The 19380-nt window shown below is 42.9% G+C and overlaps 2 protein-coding genes across 14 annotated transcripts; one reads left to right on the forward strand and one right to left on the reverse strand.

Annotated features, from left to right (window-relative positions):
- Nucleotides 1–23: 23 nt before the first annotated feature.
- Nucleotides 24–14968, forward strand: si:dkey-162b23.4 (sodium/hydrogen exchanger 9B2). 12 transcript variants are annotated; one of them, XM_060047207.1, is made up of 13 exons: nucleotides 24–197; nucleotides 1310–1587; nucleotides 2635–2875; nucleotides 3373–3543; nucleotides 4837–4979; nucleotides 5479–5606; nucleotides 6679–6854; nucleotides 7637–7743; nucleotides 9379–9528; nucleotides 10967–11075; nucleotides 11653–11789; nucleotides 12236–12458; nucleotides 14006–14968. In XM_060047207.1, the coding sequence occupies exons 2-13, from the start codon at nucleotides 1453–1455 to the stop codon at nucleotides 14065–14067; spliced, it is 1782 nt and encodes a 593-aa protein (XP_059903190.1). In that variant the 5' UTR covers nucleotides 24–197; nucleotides 1310–1452; the 3' UTR covers nucleotides 14068–14968. The 12 variants fall into 12 exon arrangements, with proteins under 12 accessions (XP_059903190.1, XP_059903200.1, XP_059903199.1 ...); XM_060047217.1 differs by having other exon boundaries at nucleotides 12236–12419; XM_060047216.1 differs by having other exon boundaries at nucleotides 2674–2875.
- On the reverse strand, nucleotides 14899–19355 carry cisd2 (CDGSH iron sulfur domain 2). Of its 2 annotated transcripts, XM_060047224.1 has the most exons (4): nucleotides 19216–19355; nucleotides 19003–19116; nucleotides 17472–17686; nucleotides 14899–15773 (listed from the first exon to the last, which is right to left on the reverse strand). In XM_060047224.1, exons 2-4 carry the CDS (start codon nucleotides 19103–19105, stop codon nucleotides 15684–15686), a joined length of 408 nt encoding a protein of 135 aa, XP_059903207.1. In that variant the 5' UTR covers nucleotides 19106–19116; nucleotides 19216–19355; the 3' UTR covers nucleotides 14899–15683. The 2 variants fall into 2 exon arrangements, with proteins under 2 accessions (XP_059903207.1, XP_059903206.1); XM_060047223.1 differs by having other exon boundaries at nucleotides 19003–19281.
- Nucleotides 19356–19380: the final 25 nt, after the last annotated feature.

Here is a 19380-nt window from a genome sequence, read left to right on the forward strand (position 1 = left end):
TGAGTAGTACTAGAGAATTACAGACAAACATCCATGCACCCACACATCCATGCACCCACCCACACCCACACCCACCAGTCACTAATCCCGCTCATTTCTGCTCGCAGTCGCATGTCGATTCGTAGGACCAACTTGTTTCTCATGAAGCCTCAACCTATGTCGCAATGGTGTGATGGTGGAAAATCTCGCACAATGAGGTAAGTTTACCTGAGCCTTTTCACATATTTACTTTGAATTCAACCGTGTATGTCGCGGTGTCACCTTGTGTGTCACCGTTGTGCGTTGGACTTGAGCTCTCAGCTGCCGTAACTACAGCCAAGCCGGTTGCCACACCACGGGGCGGAAGATATGAGCTAATCAGATGGTTGTAAATGGCTAGAAACGTCAACGGTGGCTACTATTTACCTCGCATGTGGCATTTCGCCTCACCGAGCCTTATCAAAATTCAAACAATGCCAACGTGGGTTACGTGTTGCTTTTTGATTACGATGACTGCACCCGTAGCTTGACAGATAGGCTAGCGTTGCTTGAACTTGAGGGGAGAGGATCTTGAATGGTAGTGTTATCCCGGTCTCCCGTAACGCAACTTCGTGTCTCTTGTTTCACATGAGCTGCGTACGCCAATTCAAAGTATCTGGAGCGAGAATGATTACACCAAGCAAGAATAACAACTAGGAGGAGTAACAACTAGGAGTTTGAATGTGGCTTTTCTTTTAGAATGGGGAAATGCAATATCCGAAACGTTTTATGGAAACGGATATCCCTCTACCGGAAGTCCCACCCTCTCCCGTTAATAACCCTTATTGGAGCATCCCGTTAGTTGCGTCCCCTGCGAGAAGAACGCCTGGGAACCGGGACGAATGTAGATTAGACTCGATTTGGGCCATATGGTCATGTCACGCTATAAGCGTTGATTAGTGTGCGCTCCTCTTCACAATTGGATTAGTTTAAAGTCTGTTGCGACGACCGTTATTAGCATTTGGCGATCGCTTAAACAATTTTTGTTCTCAGCCTTAACTTGGTCTGAACTGGTAATGGGAGGTTAAGTGCTCTGGAAAGCGAGGCAAGCATTGATGACTCCAAAGGGCTTAACATTCTCGGCTGTTGAGAAATGTGAGGGATTTTATGAAATTTTCAAGATGAGAGCTCATTGTATTGGTCATGAATACCATGAGCATATCGAGGATGCAACATGATCTGCACGCAAGGCTTGGACACTAGTACGATGTAATTTCCTTCAGTTGCAGTTAATAGTATCTCCAGCGTCATTAAGTCAATACGTCTTGTTCCTTTCCTCCTGATTAAACAGGTGACGAACACGTTGGACCGTGAGACATTTTCTTATACAGGTGCATAGCCGGAGAGGTACCGCCCATCGATGGCCAATCACTCGCCTCCTGGCTTTCTGTGTTAAAAAGGTGAAGGATTCTTGAGATACTACAGCTACCTGCCATGGAGGAAGACCAGAATAAGACGGCCACGCCTGAGCACAGTCCGGTCCCCAGCTCGGTTCCGAGCCCGGCTGCCAGCCCACTGCCCAACCCAGTCCCGGACAGAATCGTCCTGCCGTCAACTAACAATGTGGAGGTAGCCTTTATTGAAATACACTCATCACTTACCTAGTTTATTTTTACTTTATAGAACTGAATCACTTAAGTTGATATTAAGAAGAGAAGAGAATGCCCTCTCATTCTTAGTATGTATTAGTGAATAACTGTGAAGTTGAAGCAAAGGAATAAATATGTATGAACATGTTATAACAGCAGTAATCACTAATCAGACGGCCAGTCTTCGATATTTAATGACCTTAAGCATGATTGAATAGTCCGGTTGAAATATGAATAGGAAAATGATTATTTCTTCTATCAGAAGTATTATGTTTTTTCCAATGTCTAAGTTCTGCTTGAACTTTGAGACAAATCCTATTTCCCCAAAACACAGTATCAGTGCTCTATCTTGCTTTACTGCCACTTCCCAGTCCATTGTGCAAGTCTATATCATTATTTGATTTGTCATATTTGGAGAAATAGTAATGCTTGCCCTGATGTCTGTGAGCCAATAGTCTAAGATAAAGAACTTCTGGGTGTGGCTGTCTATAGCTACTAGTCTACTGTTAATATCATCGTTATCGTTGTGTTTAATTCAGAAGATGTTATAGGACAGTAAAGTAAGTGTTAGGGACGTCATGTTTTTGATCCAAACATTGAAGTGGGTTGAAAAAGATAAAAATGTGCAGCAAACATTTTGTGCGCTTAGCATTTTAAAATCACAGTTTTTCTGTATAGCTATATAGTTACGTTGGTATCTAGTCTAGATGGATATGGGTTGAAAGGTACTGGGTTTGATCCCCAATGTCTGCAGCCTACCTGTAGGCATCCTTGAACAAGATGCATCTATTAAATGTCGTAATTATTGTAAAAAACGGATAAATTTTCCAGTATTTGGATTCAGCGTAACATTTTTCTCTGGGGACGTCCTCTGTCCGAACTCAAATCCCAGTTTCCCCCTCTGCAGCTCTGTGCCACAGCACAACAAAGTATGAATACTAAACGTGTGTGTGTGTGTGTGTGTGTGTGTGTGTGTGTGTGTGTGTACCCTTACAACCCCTACTGCCCGTACTAAACCTCACACTAGAACACCTTGTCCTCCCTCTCCTGCGTCCCTCTCCTCCAGCACCTCAACGTCAACCAGATCCAGGTGGTGGTGCGCCGCAGCTCCACCCCCAACGTCACCGAGGAGACCACCTACTTCCTGCCCCGCAACGCCGTGGTCGACGCCGGCACCAACACGGACCCCCCCGTGGTGTGCTGCCCGCTGCTCCGCAAGGTCTGCCCCTGCCCCCCCAGGGGCCTGCTGGCCTCGCTGATCACTAAAGGTACCAGCAGAACCCATGGTACCATGGTTCAATGGGGTCGTTTAGCGCTCCATGCTTTTTACAAAGATGGTTTTGGATGAAAGTAAAAAAAACACAATTTGACAGGATGTCTGTTACATGTGCGTATTACACCTTTCGGAAACCCTTTCACAATTGCTGCATGGTTTTTCTCTATAACTTGGTATAGTGACAGCTGTGTGTTGTTAATATAGAATTGGGCTGTGTTTCCTCAAGTTTTTCATCGTAATCAAGTCTCATCTCGTGAACAAAGTAATCAACGATCAAAGTAAACCGTTAGTATTTGACTTTTTAAAATCGAACAAAATCAACTTCCTGTTTTCTTTGCATTTCCTTGATGGTCAGTAACCAATGGGAGTTGAATGGAAGTTTGCTTGGTCGTACGTGCTGTTCTCCATCCTCATACTGTGTGTGTGCGTGTGCGTGTGCGCGTGCGTGCGTGTGTGTGTGTGTGTGTGTGTGTGTGCGTGCGACCCCAGTGATTCTGGCTGCGGTGCTCTTCGGCGTGGTGTGGGCCATCACGGAGAAGGAGTGCCTGCCGGGGGGCAACCTCTTCGGCATCACCGTGCTCTTCATATGCGCCGTCTCCGCCGGCAAGCTGGTGGGCCTCATCCGCCTGCCCGGGCTGCCCCCCTTCCCACCTCTGCTGGGTAAGACTCAGGGCTCAACCTCCGGTCCGCGGGCCGGTTATGGCTTGGTGCTCCCGGGATCCCCCCCACAAATAAATATGTATTTATTTCAGAAACACATTTTTCACGTCTACTTTTACTACTGGAGGAATTAGTTAGTGGGTGGGACCAAGACGGAACTGTTTTGAACTGAAGATGAGCTTTTTGTGTTTACAATAATAATCACCACTAAGCACACGTGTGTCTGACGGTGGCATTGGCTGGTAAAAGGATCAAGTCCCCTACAAGTTGGTTTATTTATTTTTTGTTCAATAATAGCTACATATATATATGTTTTAAAATCATATCTCAATACCCTCCTATTTCTTCATCTTCAACACAATTCAGTTTGTGATGGCTTATTAAACTATTAGGAGAGGTAGTTGGTTGTTTTTTTCACAACCGGATCAGTGATTCACTGCATAGCATTGTGAGTAGTATGTAATAATAATAAATAATAATACATTTAATTTAGAGGCGCCTTTCAAGACACCCAAGGTCACCTTACAGAGCATATAGTCATCATAAATCGTTTAAAAAACAAGACATTGTGGATGTAGTCGTAATATAATTGAGATTTTAAAATCCAGTCAGGCCTTTTCATATCAATGGTTTGTTCGTTGGTCAGTGGCAGATCAGATCTCGGCTGTTTACCCAAATTGATAGGGGGCCACTCAGTGCACACCGAGCTGGGATTGATGTTGTGAGGAGCTGACCCTCTATCAGCCATTTCAAAACCAATGTACAAATTCTGGTAGAAGCTGCTCAGCTCTGTACTCGCTGACCTTGCATTTTATCTTGACCTTGCCTTAAGCTGACAAGCAAATGTTTTTGTTCTGCTATTTTGTGTAGTTACGAATTTAGTGTCTTGTGTGATCTCTTTTGCCTATCTCATTGTTATGTCTCTGCCCTGTACTCTTTATGGTTGTGTTCTCTCTGTTTTTTACTGCCAAGGAACTACAGATGCAAATTTGTTGAAAGCTATACTATTCTGCAGCTGTGGTGCCTTAAATTTTGACCTTTGTTTAAAACTGCTGTGTAAAAATACAATACACAAAGTTGGGGTCAAAGGGTACGTAAACGCCAAATTCACGAATTCAGTTCAGAACAGTTCCGTGTGGGTCCCACAAAGTGTTATTTTCTTACTTGAGTTAAACATGACTTTAATTACGAGAAAAAAAAGGTGATTATCTTCTGTTATAGCCTGTGCTACACGAAACTGTATCGTCAAATTATCCCAATCACGATGATGTCTAATTGTTTTTCCCTGCACAGGCATGCTGCTGATGGGCTTCACATTGAGGAACATCCCCGTGGTAACCGATGCCGTCTACATCGACTTCAAGTGGTCGGCGTCTCTCAGGAACATCGCCCTTGCCGTTATCCTAGCCAGAGCTGGGCTGGGCTTGGACCCTTCGGTACGTGGGCCACACAGGAGCTGCGTCATACTCAGTGATTCATGGCCTGCTCCTGACGGTGAACACAGAGGCGTGTCTTTGAGGAGGTGTCTTGCTCTCGGATGCCTACAGGTTTAACTGCTGACATCGGGTATCGAACACAGTGCCTCCCCCAGCTAAAATGGGAGACGATGGTATTTTATAAATCCCAGACGGGAATTTCAAGTGAGAGGGAAACGCACAGGAAGTAACGGATTTGCAAATGTGAATAAGAGCTGAATTAAACAAGATAAGAGATGGTTGAGCTTCACCGGTCGCTGCTACGCCATCATGCCCCCTAGCTGCTGTTCCGAGCAGAATTAAACCGGTAAATGTTATTTTGTTGTCCTCTTGTTAATAGTTGTTTTGTATTTTGTGTGAATGTGTTTGCGCGTGTGTTTGTGTGTGTGTGTGTGTGTACGGGCACGTGTGTTTGCGTGTGTATGTGTGTGTCGATGCCCATGTATGCGTGCGTGTACAGGCGCTGCAGAAGCTGAAGTCGGTGTGTTTGCGGCTGGCCTGTGGGCCGTGTATCCTGGAGGCGTGCACCGTGGCGGTGGTCTCCCACTTCCTCATGGGGCTGCCCTGGGTGTGGGGCTTCATCCTTGGGTACAGCACCGCCGCTCGCTAGCCTTCTGTCCACCCCTCGACATTAGCCTCCCAAACCCAGTCAAACTGAACTGAACTTGTTTGTTTGATAGACTACAGACTCTGTACTATATTCAACCATTATTTAATAATAGTTAGTGTTATTAAAGGGGATCACAGTAACTGCTTATGGCAGAGCTGACATCTAGCATCGCTACAGGCTATCCTCTGTGGTTTTAAAAAGAACAATTAAAGGGCGCTTTGGTAATTGCACTCTTTTGCAGGTGGACCATTTATGCTTATCTTCATGGTGGCTGTCAAACCGCAAGTCTGTCTTGATCTAAAAAAATTATTAGATCTTTTTTTTGGACGACGTAGTTATGGCGGCAGGCTTGTGTTGCTTAGGACGCCTGAGCTGAAAAGTGCTGTAGGAAACCCTGATTGAGGCTGCTTTTATCAAGATTGAAGAGTTGTAAAGAGAGAGAGGGGGAAAAGAGCGAGTTTTTTTGACTCAACAAACCCAGAAAAAGTCCTCTCCCTATCTGGTCCCTTCATCTATTTTCTCCATCATCGAGGAGTTGATTGTTGTGTGATTGACAGCAAGTATTTATAGTATTCTCCCTGAAACAATCAGGGAAGAGATGCACAGACTGCTCAAAAATTAGCCAGGAAATGTCCAAAATCTAAATTGGCCAATCCAGAGGCAGGCGCAGTCAACTCTAAACAGAAACCGTTCTCACGGAGCATTTCACACACCACTAGCTTTCAACCTTCAGCACCTTTCTAATAGTTATAAGATCATTAATTCTAACTGAGTCCCTTTTTGAAACAATTTTATTTTTACAATTATTTGTGTAATTTTCATTCACATTTCATTATCCCAAGGACACTTTCAATAAAAATGTATTTTTAAAAACAAGCAAAATTAGGCAGAGAAATTAAGGCCTGGATATTTGGCAAGGCTTACTTCTATTCTGTCCATGGTTAAGTGCTCTTCAGTGGAGGACTGATGCTCTCTCTCTCTCTCTCTCTCTCTCTCTCTCTCTCTCTCTCTCTCTCTCTCTCTCTCCCTCTCTCCCTCTCTCCCTCTCAGCTTCGTCCTGGGGGCGGTGTCCCCGGCGGTGGTGGTGCCCTCCATGCTGGGACTCCAGAAGGACGGCTACGGCCTGGAGCAGGGCATCCCCACGCTGCTCATGGCGGCGGGGAGCTTCGACGACATCCTGGCCATCACCGGCTTCACCACCTGCCTGGGCATGGCCTTCGCCACGGGTGAGTAAGGGAGGGCAGGTGGGATGGGGGTGGGGGCGGCCTCTTCTTTGGAAAAACGACGGAGATCAGGTCGTGTTTTCTTCCTGCTAAACTTGAACTTCCTGCTAAACAAAACCCCAATGAAATTTCAATCCATTCCTGTTATTATCATTCCCTCTTCTCCGAACTGGAGAACACCTCCAGCTGGTTCTTCCAGGGGAACTTTATCCCTCCGGTGTACCGAGAGCCGTGAGAACATGTGCACCGGTCTGAGTAACTGACTAGGGCGTTCCCCCCATGCTGCTCGCCCTTAAAAAGCCTCCTACTACGTCTCCCCCTCGCTACTCCATACCGGGGAGAGTCACTGCAAATAAAAAGGGCATGGGAACATGGTGCCATGATGCCAATTCATTGTACCTATACTTGTACCGTAGACCTGCTCAGAAGGGGTCTTGGGTCCCACAGATGCTCTCAGGGCCCTGAGAAGACCTCTAGTTAACAACCACCTAACTAAGGTGTTCGTTAGGACACACCAGGAAATGTTGGGTCACACAAAGATGGGCTCACGTCTTAACGAATGGATCAGCTTTTAATTGGTAACGTCACTTCCCTCAAGTCCAAGTCAAATACCGATAAAAAATAAATAAAGTTTCGCAATGAAACAACTCTCATTGGGTTTTGCATGTGTGCTCACGTTAGGAGCAATATCTAACTATCGATTATATTTGTAGTTGCGTATGCAGCAATCTGAGTCGAGTGATGTGCCCTGCCTTCTATGGGCTAATGTTGTGTACCCCCTGTAGGCTCCACGTGGTACAACCTGTTGAGGGGGGTGCTGGAGGTGGGTGGGGGCATGTTGGCTGGCATCCTGCTGGGATTCCTCATCCAGTATTTCCCCAGCGTTGACCAGGTAAGACAGTCCATAGTACTACTACTACGTAGTACACATTAGAGCGTGTGTGTGTGTGTGTGTGTGTGTGTGTGTGTGTGTGTGTGTGTGTGTGTGTGTGTGTGTGTGTGTGTGTGTGTGTGTGTGTGTGTGTGTGTGTGTGTGTGTGTGTGTGTGTGTGTGTGTGTGTGTGTGAGATGGTCTCAGACCAAGGGCTATTGGTTAGATCCTGTAAGCTTGAATTTCTTGTAATTCTACTCTAAATTCTAGCTTTTACAGAACTGATGCATAACATGGGCTGGCCTTTTCTGATATCGATACCCGTCTTAAAAGGATACATATTTTCACTTCTGTGTTTTGGGAACATTACATTTATAAAGTATTACATTTCTTTGACATGAAGATGTTGGAGTACGAAGTTCAATCTGTGTTTCATTTAAACTGATATATTTGAAACGTATATATAGGGCTGGGCGATATGGGCCAAAATGAATATCTCGATATTTTTTTACTATATCTCGATACACGATATATATCTCGATATATTTTGAATCTCCTCTAGAGCACATCATAAATGCTCGATTCAACCATGTCTGGCATAATGTTACGTCAGTAATAATTCTAGTATTACTGAAACATAAGTCTGCATGTAGATTACATGAAACAACATATTGTTTAAACTCATCAGTGCTTTCTATTGGAACAATTTAGAACTTGCACATAAGAAAAGGAAAATCACAGCAAGTTAGATTTACCAACACAGCATTTATTCAAACCGTTAATTATTTATTAACAGTTTGAATAATAATTATTATATATACACTGCCAGACGAAGGATCCAGTGCTATTCTTTTTCGAAACCAAATCCTCAGTTTCCATCCTTTTTTCTCTTTCTGGCTGTTCTCACTCACCAGTCGGAGGTACACGCACCTACAGCAGCGCGCCTTCCAGACTACGTCACACACGCGCGTCCATGAGAATCTCGTGGACTCGCAATGGGCGGGGGGGAGTGAGTTTAGAGAGCCACCGGAAATAGCGAGAGAAGGGAACGCTGTGCGTTAAACAAACCCCGAGAAGCCCAATCCCTATGAGAGCTCCCCACGCTACGGCCATCAGGAGGCGCACAGAGCTTTTATCCGTGATATTATATAACCAATTATATTATATTATATTATATATCATTATATATAGAGCTCCGGGAGTCGCAAACGGCAACAATCACTTTCTCCTCCGTGCTGCAGTTCACCCCGGACTGCACTGCACCGAGTTTGACGGTTGAACGCTGGTTGGCTGTTACGTTACACATGTCACTCAGTGGCCACGCTGTTGAACGCTGATTGGCAGATACGCGTCTCTACGTTCACTTTGTATGAGATCTTGTCGCCCCGTCGCGTGAAAGCACAACGAGTATGCCGGCGGCGGCAAAAAGAAACATTGCGTCCCAATTTATATTCGATGTTCGCGATAGGGGCATTTTATACATCCCCTGGAGAACATCTCGCGATACATCGCATATATTCGATATATATCGCCCAGCCCTAATATATATTCAAACTGATATTTCAAAGAAATTGTCTGCCTAATTTTTGTTCATTGTTTGAAATATTTCCTTCAAAAACATATTTTTGTGTGCTTCAACACTTTGCTTCCCCCCAGAAACACCTGGTGATGAAGCGTTCCTTCCTGGTGCTGGGTCTTTCTGTGTTCTCCGTGTTTGGGAGTGGAGTCGCAGGCTTCCCTGGTTCTGGAGGACTGTGTACTCTGGTGCTGGCTTTCCTAGCTGGGTTGGGCTGGGGCAAGGACAAGGTACAGTACCAGATAATATCGATTTATTAGGGCTGTCAAACGTTAACAATTTAATCGCGATTGATCGCATTGTATTGGTGGGTTAAATCATGACTACTCGCATTTTTTTAATTAGGTGAGTGCTGCATGCAGCACTCACCTATTGTTCTTCTTAAGTTGTATTTGTTTTTGTTCTTTATTATTCACCACAAAACACAAAAAAAACACCACAAAACTGCGACCTATCTCCTTCCAAAAATGTTCATATTAGCTTGGAATTGCGCGGTTCTTTTCAGTATTCTATTTTAGACTTTTTAAGATATTCTACTTTTAAAATACAATTTTTTACAATGGGAGGACGCGGAGCGACTTCACCAGTGCAATTTCAGCAGTGCAGGGCGATCCATTTGACCTTTCAGATTCTTCAGTTAAATTCCTTTAACATTTCTGTATTTTTAGCAATGCTTTGCGCTTTTCATTCAGCTGTCACTTTATTTGATTTTAACCATTACATTTTTTTTAAATGGTGTGCATGTTTACATTGTTTACTCCATTTAGTTTTTTGAACTCTGTTCAAATCCCTTCACTTGATTTAAGCCATTTAACATTTCTTTATGCCTTAATCTATGTGGCTTTATTAAAACATATTTTCACCCTCACTGTTCTATTTGAAATCCATTCCAATAGAAATTAAATGAGATTATCAAATGGAATGGCACATTATCCTTCATACCAAATATACTGTACTGAATAAGCAAAAACAAGACTTTTTCAAGACGTTTTTCTGACTTACTCAGTCTGGGTTTAATATGAAATTTACGAATCACCACTGATTTGGGAATTGTACAATTGTAAACCAACGGTTACCACTACAAGTGTAGTTAAATTCAAATAAGTGGCGCCACATATTTGGGACTTGTAAACAGGCTGTCACTTACTGCAGTTTTTATCAGGCACTTATTGCAAGTTTGATTCAATTTAAAGTAAGTGCAACTAAAAACCAAAAAATAATACTGAAATTAATATTGACATTCTGTGGGCAGAAAATTAATGAAAGAGAACGTGCGTTTATTTTTATGAATCAAATTAAAATAAGAATGAGTCAACAAATTATTATCACATTAAATTGAACAGCCCTAATATTTATACATTTTGTAATGGGGACAACTGAAATGGTATTAGAATACATTAACAACAATCCTCATTAAACAGTCTGTACTGCCTTCTTGTCTTCAGTTTCCCCTTTACAGCATAATATCTTTACACTGTTATATTTATGTTGACAACCTCCTAGCTGGTCCTTCCTATCCAGCAGGCAGCTGATGGACTCACTGTGGTCCTGGTTTGTTTCCTCAACCAGAGGAAACACCTCCCCCATGCGGCTCTCAGTGGGGTCCCGGCCCTGCTCTGTGGGTCCCCACTTGTGTTTATGTGTGTTTATGTTTGTGTGTGTTTCTAGATTCACGTGGAGGAGGTGGTGGGGACAGCCTGGGATGTGTTCCAGCCCCTGCTGTTCGGTCTGATCGGAGCAGAGATCAGGATCTCCCAGCTGGAGGCGCACACAGTAGGTGAGGCCCCGCCCATCTCCAGCATTGAGCCAGCATTGGGCAGCCATCTTGGTTCTGAACGCTAGCTGGGTGGCGGAATCGTAGACATACAAACATGCATAGACGCCGCATTGACTGCTTTGGCCTGTTGCTATTATTGGTTAGGGCCAAACAAGTAAGATAGCTGCTACGGGTGAACAAGGTCCATTGTCTTTCATTCAAATCCCTCCCAGGCTGACACACACAAGTTTGCATAGCGTACACAATGCAGATAGTATCCAGTGTTGTATTACGGTCTGACGGTCTCTCGGGAGGTAATAAAAAATCCCTGTTCTAAAATTAACATTATAATAACATTTTGTATTAGATAATCTTATTCAGTATAAAACAGAAATAATGGATAAAATTCAACTTTTTCAATATCTTTTTAATCAGGTATTAAGAATAGTAGCGGTCACTATTTTAATCATCTGAAGTTATTGATTTCACATTGAGAAGGTAACTGTTGGTCGCCCTTTCTCAAGGATAGACTGCGAACATTGGGGCTCAAGTGTGTGTGTGTGTGTGTGTGTGTGTGTGTGTGTGTGTGTGTGTGTAGGCCTGGGCATCGCCTCCCTCCTCATCGCCCTGGTGGTGCGCGTCCTCTTCACCTATGTGTGTGTGCTCTTTGCTGACTTCAACACCAAGGAGAAGCTCTTCATCGCCCTGGCCTGGATGCCGAAGGCCACTGTGCAGGTACTGCAGCGCCGCTCCAGGAGGGGCTCCAGGAGGGGCTCCAGGAGGGGCTCCAGGAGGGGCTCCAGGAGGGGCTCCTGAGAGGGGCCCCTGAGGGGAGACCCAAGACCTTGAGAAATGGTGGAGGAGAGCGGATGAAAAAGTCTTGTCCATCTCTGCTCCCTTTCTTCCTACATTAATCTGCCATTGAGGTGGCCCTGCTACGCGTCCTTATGTGGATGTCAGGCGAGAAAGATGCGCAGAACCTATCTGGGAAGAGACGCCCCGATAGCTCATAAATTAGCCAGGAGTTGCAAAAAATCGTACATCGCCTTATAAAAGAGAAAGGCACGTAGTCCACCAGCACAGATATAACCGCGACTAACTCGGTCAGTCCTCAGTAAAGGTAACCATAGCAACTACCTCCCGTAACCTACTGTTGCCCCCCCCCCCCCCCCTTCCTGCAGGCGGCCATCGGCTCCACAGCGCTAGACATGGCCAGGATCAAAGGGGACCCCGTGCTGGAGCGCTACGGTATGGACGTGCTGACGGTGGCCGTGCTGGCCATCCTCCTCACTGCCCCCGTGGGGGCCCTGGCCATCGGCCTGGCCGGCCCCCGCCTGCTGCAGAAACCGAGCGGCCCGAGCTGGGGTGAGCCCGTCAAACACAACCTCTCCTCCTTCCTACTGGGTAGGTACAGGGATTCCATTGTCCTCCATAACCTGAGTAGAGCCCTCCCCTGATTACCCCAACACCGAGGGTCCTCGGGTTCCTTTAGTAAGTAGTGAGTTCTGCTATGTCGTGCCTTCGCTGCTTCACCAGCCTTTTGTTTGGCATACAGTGTGTATGAGCCTGTTGTGAGAGTAATGGATGGTTAGAAGAGTTGTCCTACAGTTGTTGTTGAAACGCTGTGTATGAGCCTGTTGTGAGAGGATGGATGGTTAGAAGAGTTGTCCTACAGTTTTTATTGAAACAGTTATCCCTTCGCACTAGCCTCGTGAGATTAGGATGGTCTCAAGAGTGTGGTCGGCTTAGCTCAGGAGGTAGAGCAGTTGTCTTGTAACCGAAAGGTTACGAGATCGATCCCCAGCTCCTCCTAGCTGAGTGTTGATGTGTCCCTGAGCAAGACATTTAACCCTAACTGCTCCTGACGAGTTGGCTGTCGCCTTGCATGGTTGACTCTGCCGTCGGTGTGTCAATGTGTGTATTAACCGATGTAAGTCGCTTTGGATAAAAGCGTCTGCTGAATGCCCTAAGTGTAATTCAAGAGTGGTTCAAAGTTCAGTTTCTTGCTGAGGATCAGTCTGGCCTCGCTCCCAGGAATTAACCTTTCATAACCTCAATGCTAGACGCACCAATCAAGGCCATGGGAGGAAGTTCTGCAGCTCTTTTGCCCTGCATGGTACCGGGCCGGCTCAACGTGCCCGAAACCGCACATTTCTGAAACCACCCTCGGAGGTGGTTTGAAATCTATCCGGACCTATGTGGTTTCGTGTTAGGATTCGTGTGGACGTCTGAAACGCTTGACGGCAGTGGCTCCCCACCAGCTGGGGGACGTCCGAGTTGCGTTGAATTTTTTATTTATTATTTTATTTGTATTATTTTTGTAGCTTTAAATAAAGCCCCATTGATAAATGTAATGACTAACTGTACATTTAAAAGTATTTCTGCTCAATTTAAAAGGTTGAATCTCCTCGTGAATGTTTGTATACAGTGCGCAGGCTTGATGCGCTCCACTTTTTTCTGTGGAGAACCAGTGCCTTGAATATTTACTACAACGTTTCTACAGCTCGATGCGGTTTCGAAATGACTCCGTCTTTACGGAGTGTGCCTTATTGTCTTTACGAAGTGCGCCTTATAGTGCGGAAAATACGGTAATTCACTCAGTTCACCAACTAATACCCCTCACTAGAAATGTTGTGTGAAATGATTTTCAAGCAGTCTTGCAGTATCAGCTTGGTAGATGGAACAGCGAGGTGTCCGATAGGCGGAGATCTAGATCAGCGGGAGTGGCCAGCGAAGCTGTGCATCGTGGTGCATGGTGGGAGTTGTTGTCTTCAATCCACAAGCGCCAAAAAGTCACTTTCTGCCTTTTCTCGGTCAAGACGGCACCAAATTAGAATTTTAATTTATTATTCGACTACATATAGGACCCAATTTCAATATTCATGCCTCCACCGGTGAAATGCTCCTTTAATGTTTTTGTTTGCTCCTTCTAATAATATTTATTGTTGCAGGTGTTGCCGCGGCTACAGATGGAGACGAAGAAACTCCCGTCAGTTATGAAAGTACGCTCTGAGTACACTACGTCATGAGAGTGCTGCAACCATTTCTTATTCATAATGGATGTAACCAAAAGGAAAGAAAGTGTGTTTACCTATGTAGTAGTTAGTTGGAGGCCATGTGGTTAAAAACAAAACTCAATTTTATTTTTTATTAAACGGTTACAAGCCCATTACGAATCCACTGTTATGCAACTGAAATGCAATAATTTATGAATATATTTTTAACTACTAATATTCTCTTAGCAGAAAGAGCTATAGTTCGAAGCAAAAACAATAAGCTGACATTTGAATGGCGTACTTATTCTTTTCACTGTTTTGTATTTAAGACAATGTACTAGGTTTTTTTTCTACAGTTTTTTTATCAGATTTTACAGATTAGTAAACATTTGGTTTTGCACTTGGTATTTCCCACTTAGGGTTTTTTTTGTTTAGTATGAGTATGAGATTGCGATTCTGAATTAGCGGGGAAAAAAAATCAATCATTTTTTAAATAAATAAATGAATAAGACATTTGTTTTCAGTAATACACAAACAATTTGTTCATGATATCAAAGATGTTCATTTCATTATATCTAAAAAAGCATTTTCCCCACTTCCAATGTAGTTTATCTGGATTCTTTGAAAATCATGCAGTCTTTTTATATTCATCATTTACATGTTCTCGTACAACTAATCTGTTATGTCTAGCTGTTATTTATGAAAAAGGTTCAGGAAATATGTTGAGCTTTATATCGAAACAAAAAATAAACATGTCCAAACTGTACCAAAACTTGACATGTCAAATGTTTGTTTCACAAGGAATATGGACCAAGAAACAACACAATGATGGTTTACTTTCACAAAAGTTCATTTAGAAATGGCCAGATCTTTATTTTGTTTTTCGATAAGAAAATAAAAGTGCTACAATACCAGTTATCTACATGTGTTGATTTGACGATGACAATACTTACAGCGAAATTTTAACTGAACGACTACAAGATGCATGGAAACACAAATCACTAGTTTGGAATAACGGTTTCTTCCAGTCATTAGTCATGATAGTAAAAACAAAATAGTTTGACAAACTTAACCAAGTGATGAAGGCAACTCATTTGACAATAGGTTGTAAACAAATGTATATTTTTAAGGACATGAAAATATGGAGTAGATTCAAGCAATAACTTAAAGAGTATATTTAATGTAAAGACCTAAAGCAGACTCCAAATGAACCCTGAAATCAAAAATTCTAAATAAATCCTCATGTTTATATAATATATCAAACAAGAAAAGAAAGTATGAAATGTACAGTACGTAGTGCAAAAGCCCATTGGAAATCCATATCTAAACATAAGACAAACCTACATTTAAATTCATCATTGGCAATAACAAGCAATTGCAACTGCATTAAAGTTGTCCCCTTTGAGTGTTCCCAATAGTTTGGAACAGCAAGAATCGTCCTGTAGGCATTTACATTAAGATGCACAAAGTAGGCAGAGAAGGTGTGTCGTTCTATGAACATGTGGAACAGTGATGTATATAACGTAACTAAGAATAAAATGATGAAAACAAAACAAAAAGATACAAATTGAAAAAGTTCTGATCTAGAAGACTGAAGACACAGGTTAGTTCCAGGGGCGGCTGCACAGGTGGATTATAGGATCTTCTTCTTCAGTATGAGGGGGCCCACGTTGTCTCCCGTTAGCTCGTTGTGCTTTATGTGGGATTTGTCACAAACAGGAAACTGAAACACAAAGCACGCTCTATTACGATACACTGTAAAGCACGACATGTGCACAAGCCAAATTGAGTTCACATATTATTCCATGTCTTATCTCGGATCAAGCAGTCCTACGTTATAGCAGAACTTCTGGGGGGAGATGGCCCTGAGCCAGGGCCTGAAACCTAAGACCTTAAGACAGGGGTTCTCAAAGTTTGGACAGATGAGGGCCAATTTAGCATCCCAAAATTTGACTGAGGGCCGCCAAAGAAAAAAATTCAGGCGGGAAACGCCGTAAGCATCCCAGTGGTGAAGAAAAACATTGTGCTTGGACCTCCGGGAGTGAGGTCAAGTGAGGTCTAAATCACGAAACTGAGGTTCATCCTTTCAAAGTAATTTAAAGTCGGATTAAGACTAACAAATGTAACAGGATTTAATTGAAAGCTAGAGAGTCGACTTTTCTCTTCTATATTTATTTACTTTTGTTTAAATTAATATTGATAATATAATAATTAAAAAAAAAAAAAATATATATATTAAAATCATTTTTCTTTTTACTTTCATCTGTATGTCATTGCGGGCCGCCAGGAATGTTTCTGCGGGCCGCCATTGGCCCGCGGGACGCACTTTGAGAACCAATGCTTTAAGAGTTCGAGTGTCCTGTTAAAGCGAGGTCTTCTACCTCAAAAGTTTGGCTAACCTAATCCAAATCAGTAGTGATTAACTTCCTCAAACACCCACTGTCAAATAAATCACAGACTTTTTCTCTATAGAAAGTACGCCGAGTTGGGACTTGCAGTCCCGTCATTCTGCAGTTTGAACCGCTGCATACTTGATATCACCATCTGCGGTCGCTTGACAACACTCTGGTTATCCTCCCCCAATAAAACAAAATATGAAAAATAAAAAACACCCGGCCTCTGCGTTTCATTTGAAAGATAAGAATGCATGTATCCACATACTTAAGAGTGTTTGAGTGTGTTAAAGATCTGTAGCCTACACATAGAAATCGAATGAAATGAGCCAAAAAAGCAAACAAATGGATCAGAGTTCAAACAAACAGTTGCAGGTTTTCTCCGCCAACGTTGACACTTTTTGTTACGAAATGCCTTCTGGGATACTTGGCTGTCCCCAGTGTTTCCCCTAGATTGTTTTGTACTAGTGGTGCTGTGAGTTGGTAACCCGCTAGGGAATCCGGGGGCAAGCCCCCACCCACCCGGAAGGAACATTTTGAAAAATAACCCTTTAAATGGTTACTTCTGGTGAGATTTTTAGGGGAAAAATGTATAGATTGAGCTTCCAAATATGAAACACAGAGGGATAGAACAGAGTTACGGTATCTGCTGAGACCAGATCATTGTGCCTTGAACTTGACAGAAACTTTCACTTCCCTAAAATGAAGTGATGACTGCAGTGGCGCTGACAATCCAGCAGCGCCACTGCAAAAAAAAAAAATATATATAGTGTTTCCCCTACATGCTGAATGCATATAGGGGAAACACTGCTGTCCCATGTCCACAGAAGTCACCTCTCCATGCATCCTCGATGTGAGGAGCAAGAACACATCCGGGCAATAGGTGTGTACTCGACGAGATGCAGACTATTTAACGGAACAGTACTTTGTCTGCCACTGATGACATTTTACAAGAAAACAGGTACAGACAAGAGAGCAAGAACGCTACAGACTGATTGAGAAAGAGCTTGAAAGGGACATGGACTCACGGTTTTGGAGCGCCAGCAGCGACAGTAGCAGACATTGGCGCTGTTCAGGTCCTCGATGTCGATCTCGTTCACCACCTTGGGATTCTCCTTCTGGATCTTCAGGTTGATCAGGCTGTCCCTCTGCTTCTTCTTCTTTGGTAGGAAAGGTCGGATGGTCAGGTAGCCTAATAACGCCAGGATGCCTAGCAGAGGGAGCAGCCGCAGCCACTCTGACACTGAGAAGAAAGCACACACACACACACACACACACACACACACACACTTGATTTGTTCATTCTTTTCATAGTCATTTTAGAAACGTAAAGACCCATGATTTCCAATCTAACTGGATGATATTTCAATGTCCTATTGGTTTCAGAGAAAAGTTTTTAATTTGAGCACTCTCTGCCTTAATATTTGTTTATGTATCGATGCAAATATTTATTCATGTCGATACATATACAGGCAAGACTTTATGCCATATGATTATACACCAACACAAATAATGTATATCAACTTCCCGTTTATAAGCAGCTGTTGGTATTTCCTCATAGTTTCCCATGCAGCACTACAATGGTGGATAAGGTTTAAACAAAACAAGATTTCGACAGATATATCCTCTCAACCCCACAAACAAGGCTGATATAAAGCTATAATTATTATTGTTATTATCATCATTATCATTAATAATGATAATAATAATAATAACGGTCACTACCTTTTTTCTTACCATATTCAAGTTTAAAACAAAAGGATAGGTTGTTGCAAACACTGCAGAAAGAACCCAAACACTACTTAATAATACCGACTAAATGTGGAATGCTTATTTTGTTTTTTCTATCTATCCATAATATCTCTGGGCTGCATAATTGAGGATTTACCTTTGATCCCAAATGAAGAATCTATAATCTCATTAACGCTTAAGGTAAAGTATCATCCCATTCACATATAGCTTTCATCTTCTGAGCTACAGTCTTAACATTCCTGCAGGTTGTTCACTCTTCATTCATCTGTGACAGAAACCATTAACATTAAACAAGGGTGTGAAAAACCATAACTAAAATCAGATTACGAAGTTTGATATAAACTGATCCAAAACACAATAAAAAGTCAATCTCTCAAGGCAAATATCAAAACATTATTTTATTCAAAAAGTACGTGCAACTAATATTCACTTGCAATCTACTCTTAAAAGTTCACTTTCTCAAACTGTGGAGTAAGAATAATTACAATGCATTTCTAGACTTCTATGTCCCGAGGACAATTTCCATATCGATGACATAGTTCGATTGCACCACGAATCATACGCCTATGCATCAGGAACATGTGTTCTTCTAATGTTCAATATTACTATAATATTACAGGTATTACGATACTTGGTCAATGTTGGATATTTCAAAAGAAGAACAACACATATGAAAACGACATAAAAAAACCTGATTATTTTCATACACAGAAACAAATCTAACTTTAATGGGAATTTACAACCTAAACGGCAGTGGAAGTAGTTTCCATACAGAGGACACTATGTTGGGACATTGTCATATCCTACCTGTTAACCTTGCAAATCCGCCGATGGTCTCTGGAAGAGGGAGCTTCTTCAGGTAGGCTGGAAGCTGCACCTTGATAATCCTGGAAATCGTTTCTAACACCATCTTGGATAGGTCTGTACAAGACAAATTAATTTGAGAAGAATAGTTGCTGGGGTTTGTTTCACGTCAATACGTACGTTTTACGTTATAGCGTTGGCTTAACCGTTTCGTACCATATCGCTGAGTACCTCGCACACAGACTGTATGAAGTAGAGACCTTGAGGTAGCGTAAACTGTTTGGAGAATTGGCGCAACAGCAGCCAGAGCCCTCTTGTAATTTAGCCAATGAACAGTAGAGGAGTTGTTGTCATTTGATTGGCCAAACTTCCGTACATTCT

This window comes from Gadus macrocephalus, chromosome 3 (genome assembly GCF_031168955.1).
Source record: "Gadus macrocephalus chromosome 3, ASM3116895v1".
In the NCBI taxonomy this organism is placed as follows: domain Eukaryota; kingdom Metazoa; phylum Chordata; class Actinopteri; order Gadiformes; family Gadidae; genus Gadus; species Gadus macrocephalus.

Bases quoted from the DNA above. Each gene is read 5' to 3' on its own strand.
- si:dkey-162b23.4 (XM_060047207.1), top strand. From the start codon at position 1,453: ATGGAGGAAGACCAGAATAAGACGGCCACGCCTGAGCACAGTCCGGTC. The intron at 4,980-5,478 runs GTACGTGGGCCA...GTGCGTGTACAG, and splicing joins GGCTGGGCTTGGACCCTTCG to GCGCTGCAGAAGCTGAAGTC. The intron at 9,529-10,966 runs GTACAGTACCAG...GTGTGTTTCTAG, and splicing joins TGGGCTGGGGCAAGGACAAG to ATTCACGTGGAGGAGGTGGT.
- cisd2 (XM_060047224.1), bottom strand. From the start codon at position 19,105: ATGGTGTTAGAAACGATTTCCAGGATTATCAAGGTGCAGCTTCCAGCC. The intron at 17,687-19,002 runs GTAGGATATGAC...CTTTCTTCTCAG, and splicing joins CGGATTTGCAAGGTTAACAG to TGTCAGAGTGGCTGCGGCTG. The intron at 15,774-17,471 runs GTGAGTCCATGT...TTTGTGTTTCAG, and splicing joins GCTGCTGGCGCTCCAAAACC to TTTCCTGTTTGTGACAAATC.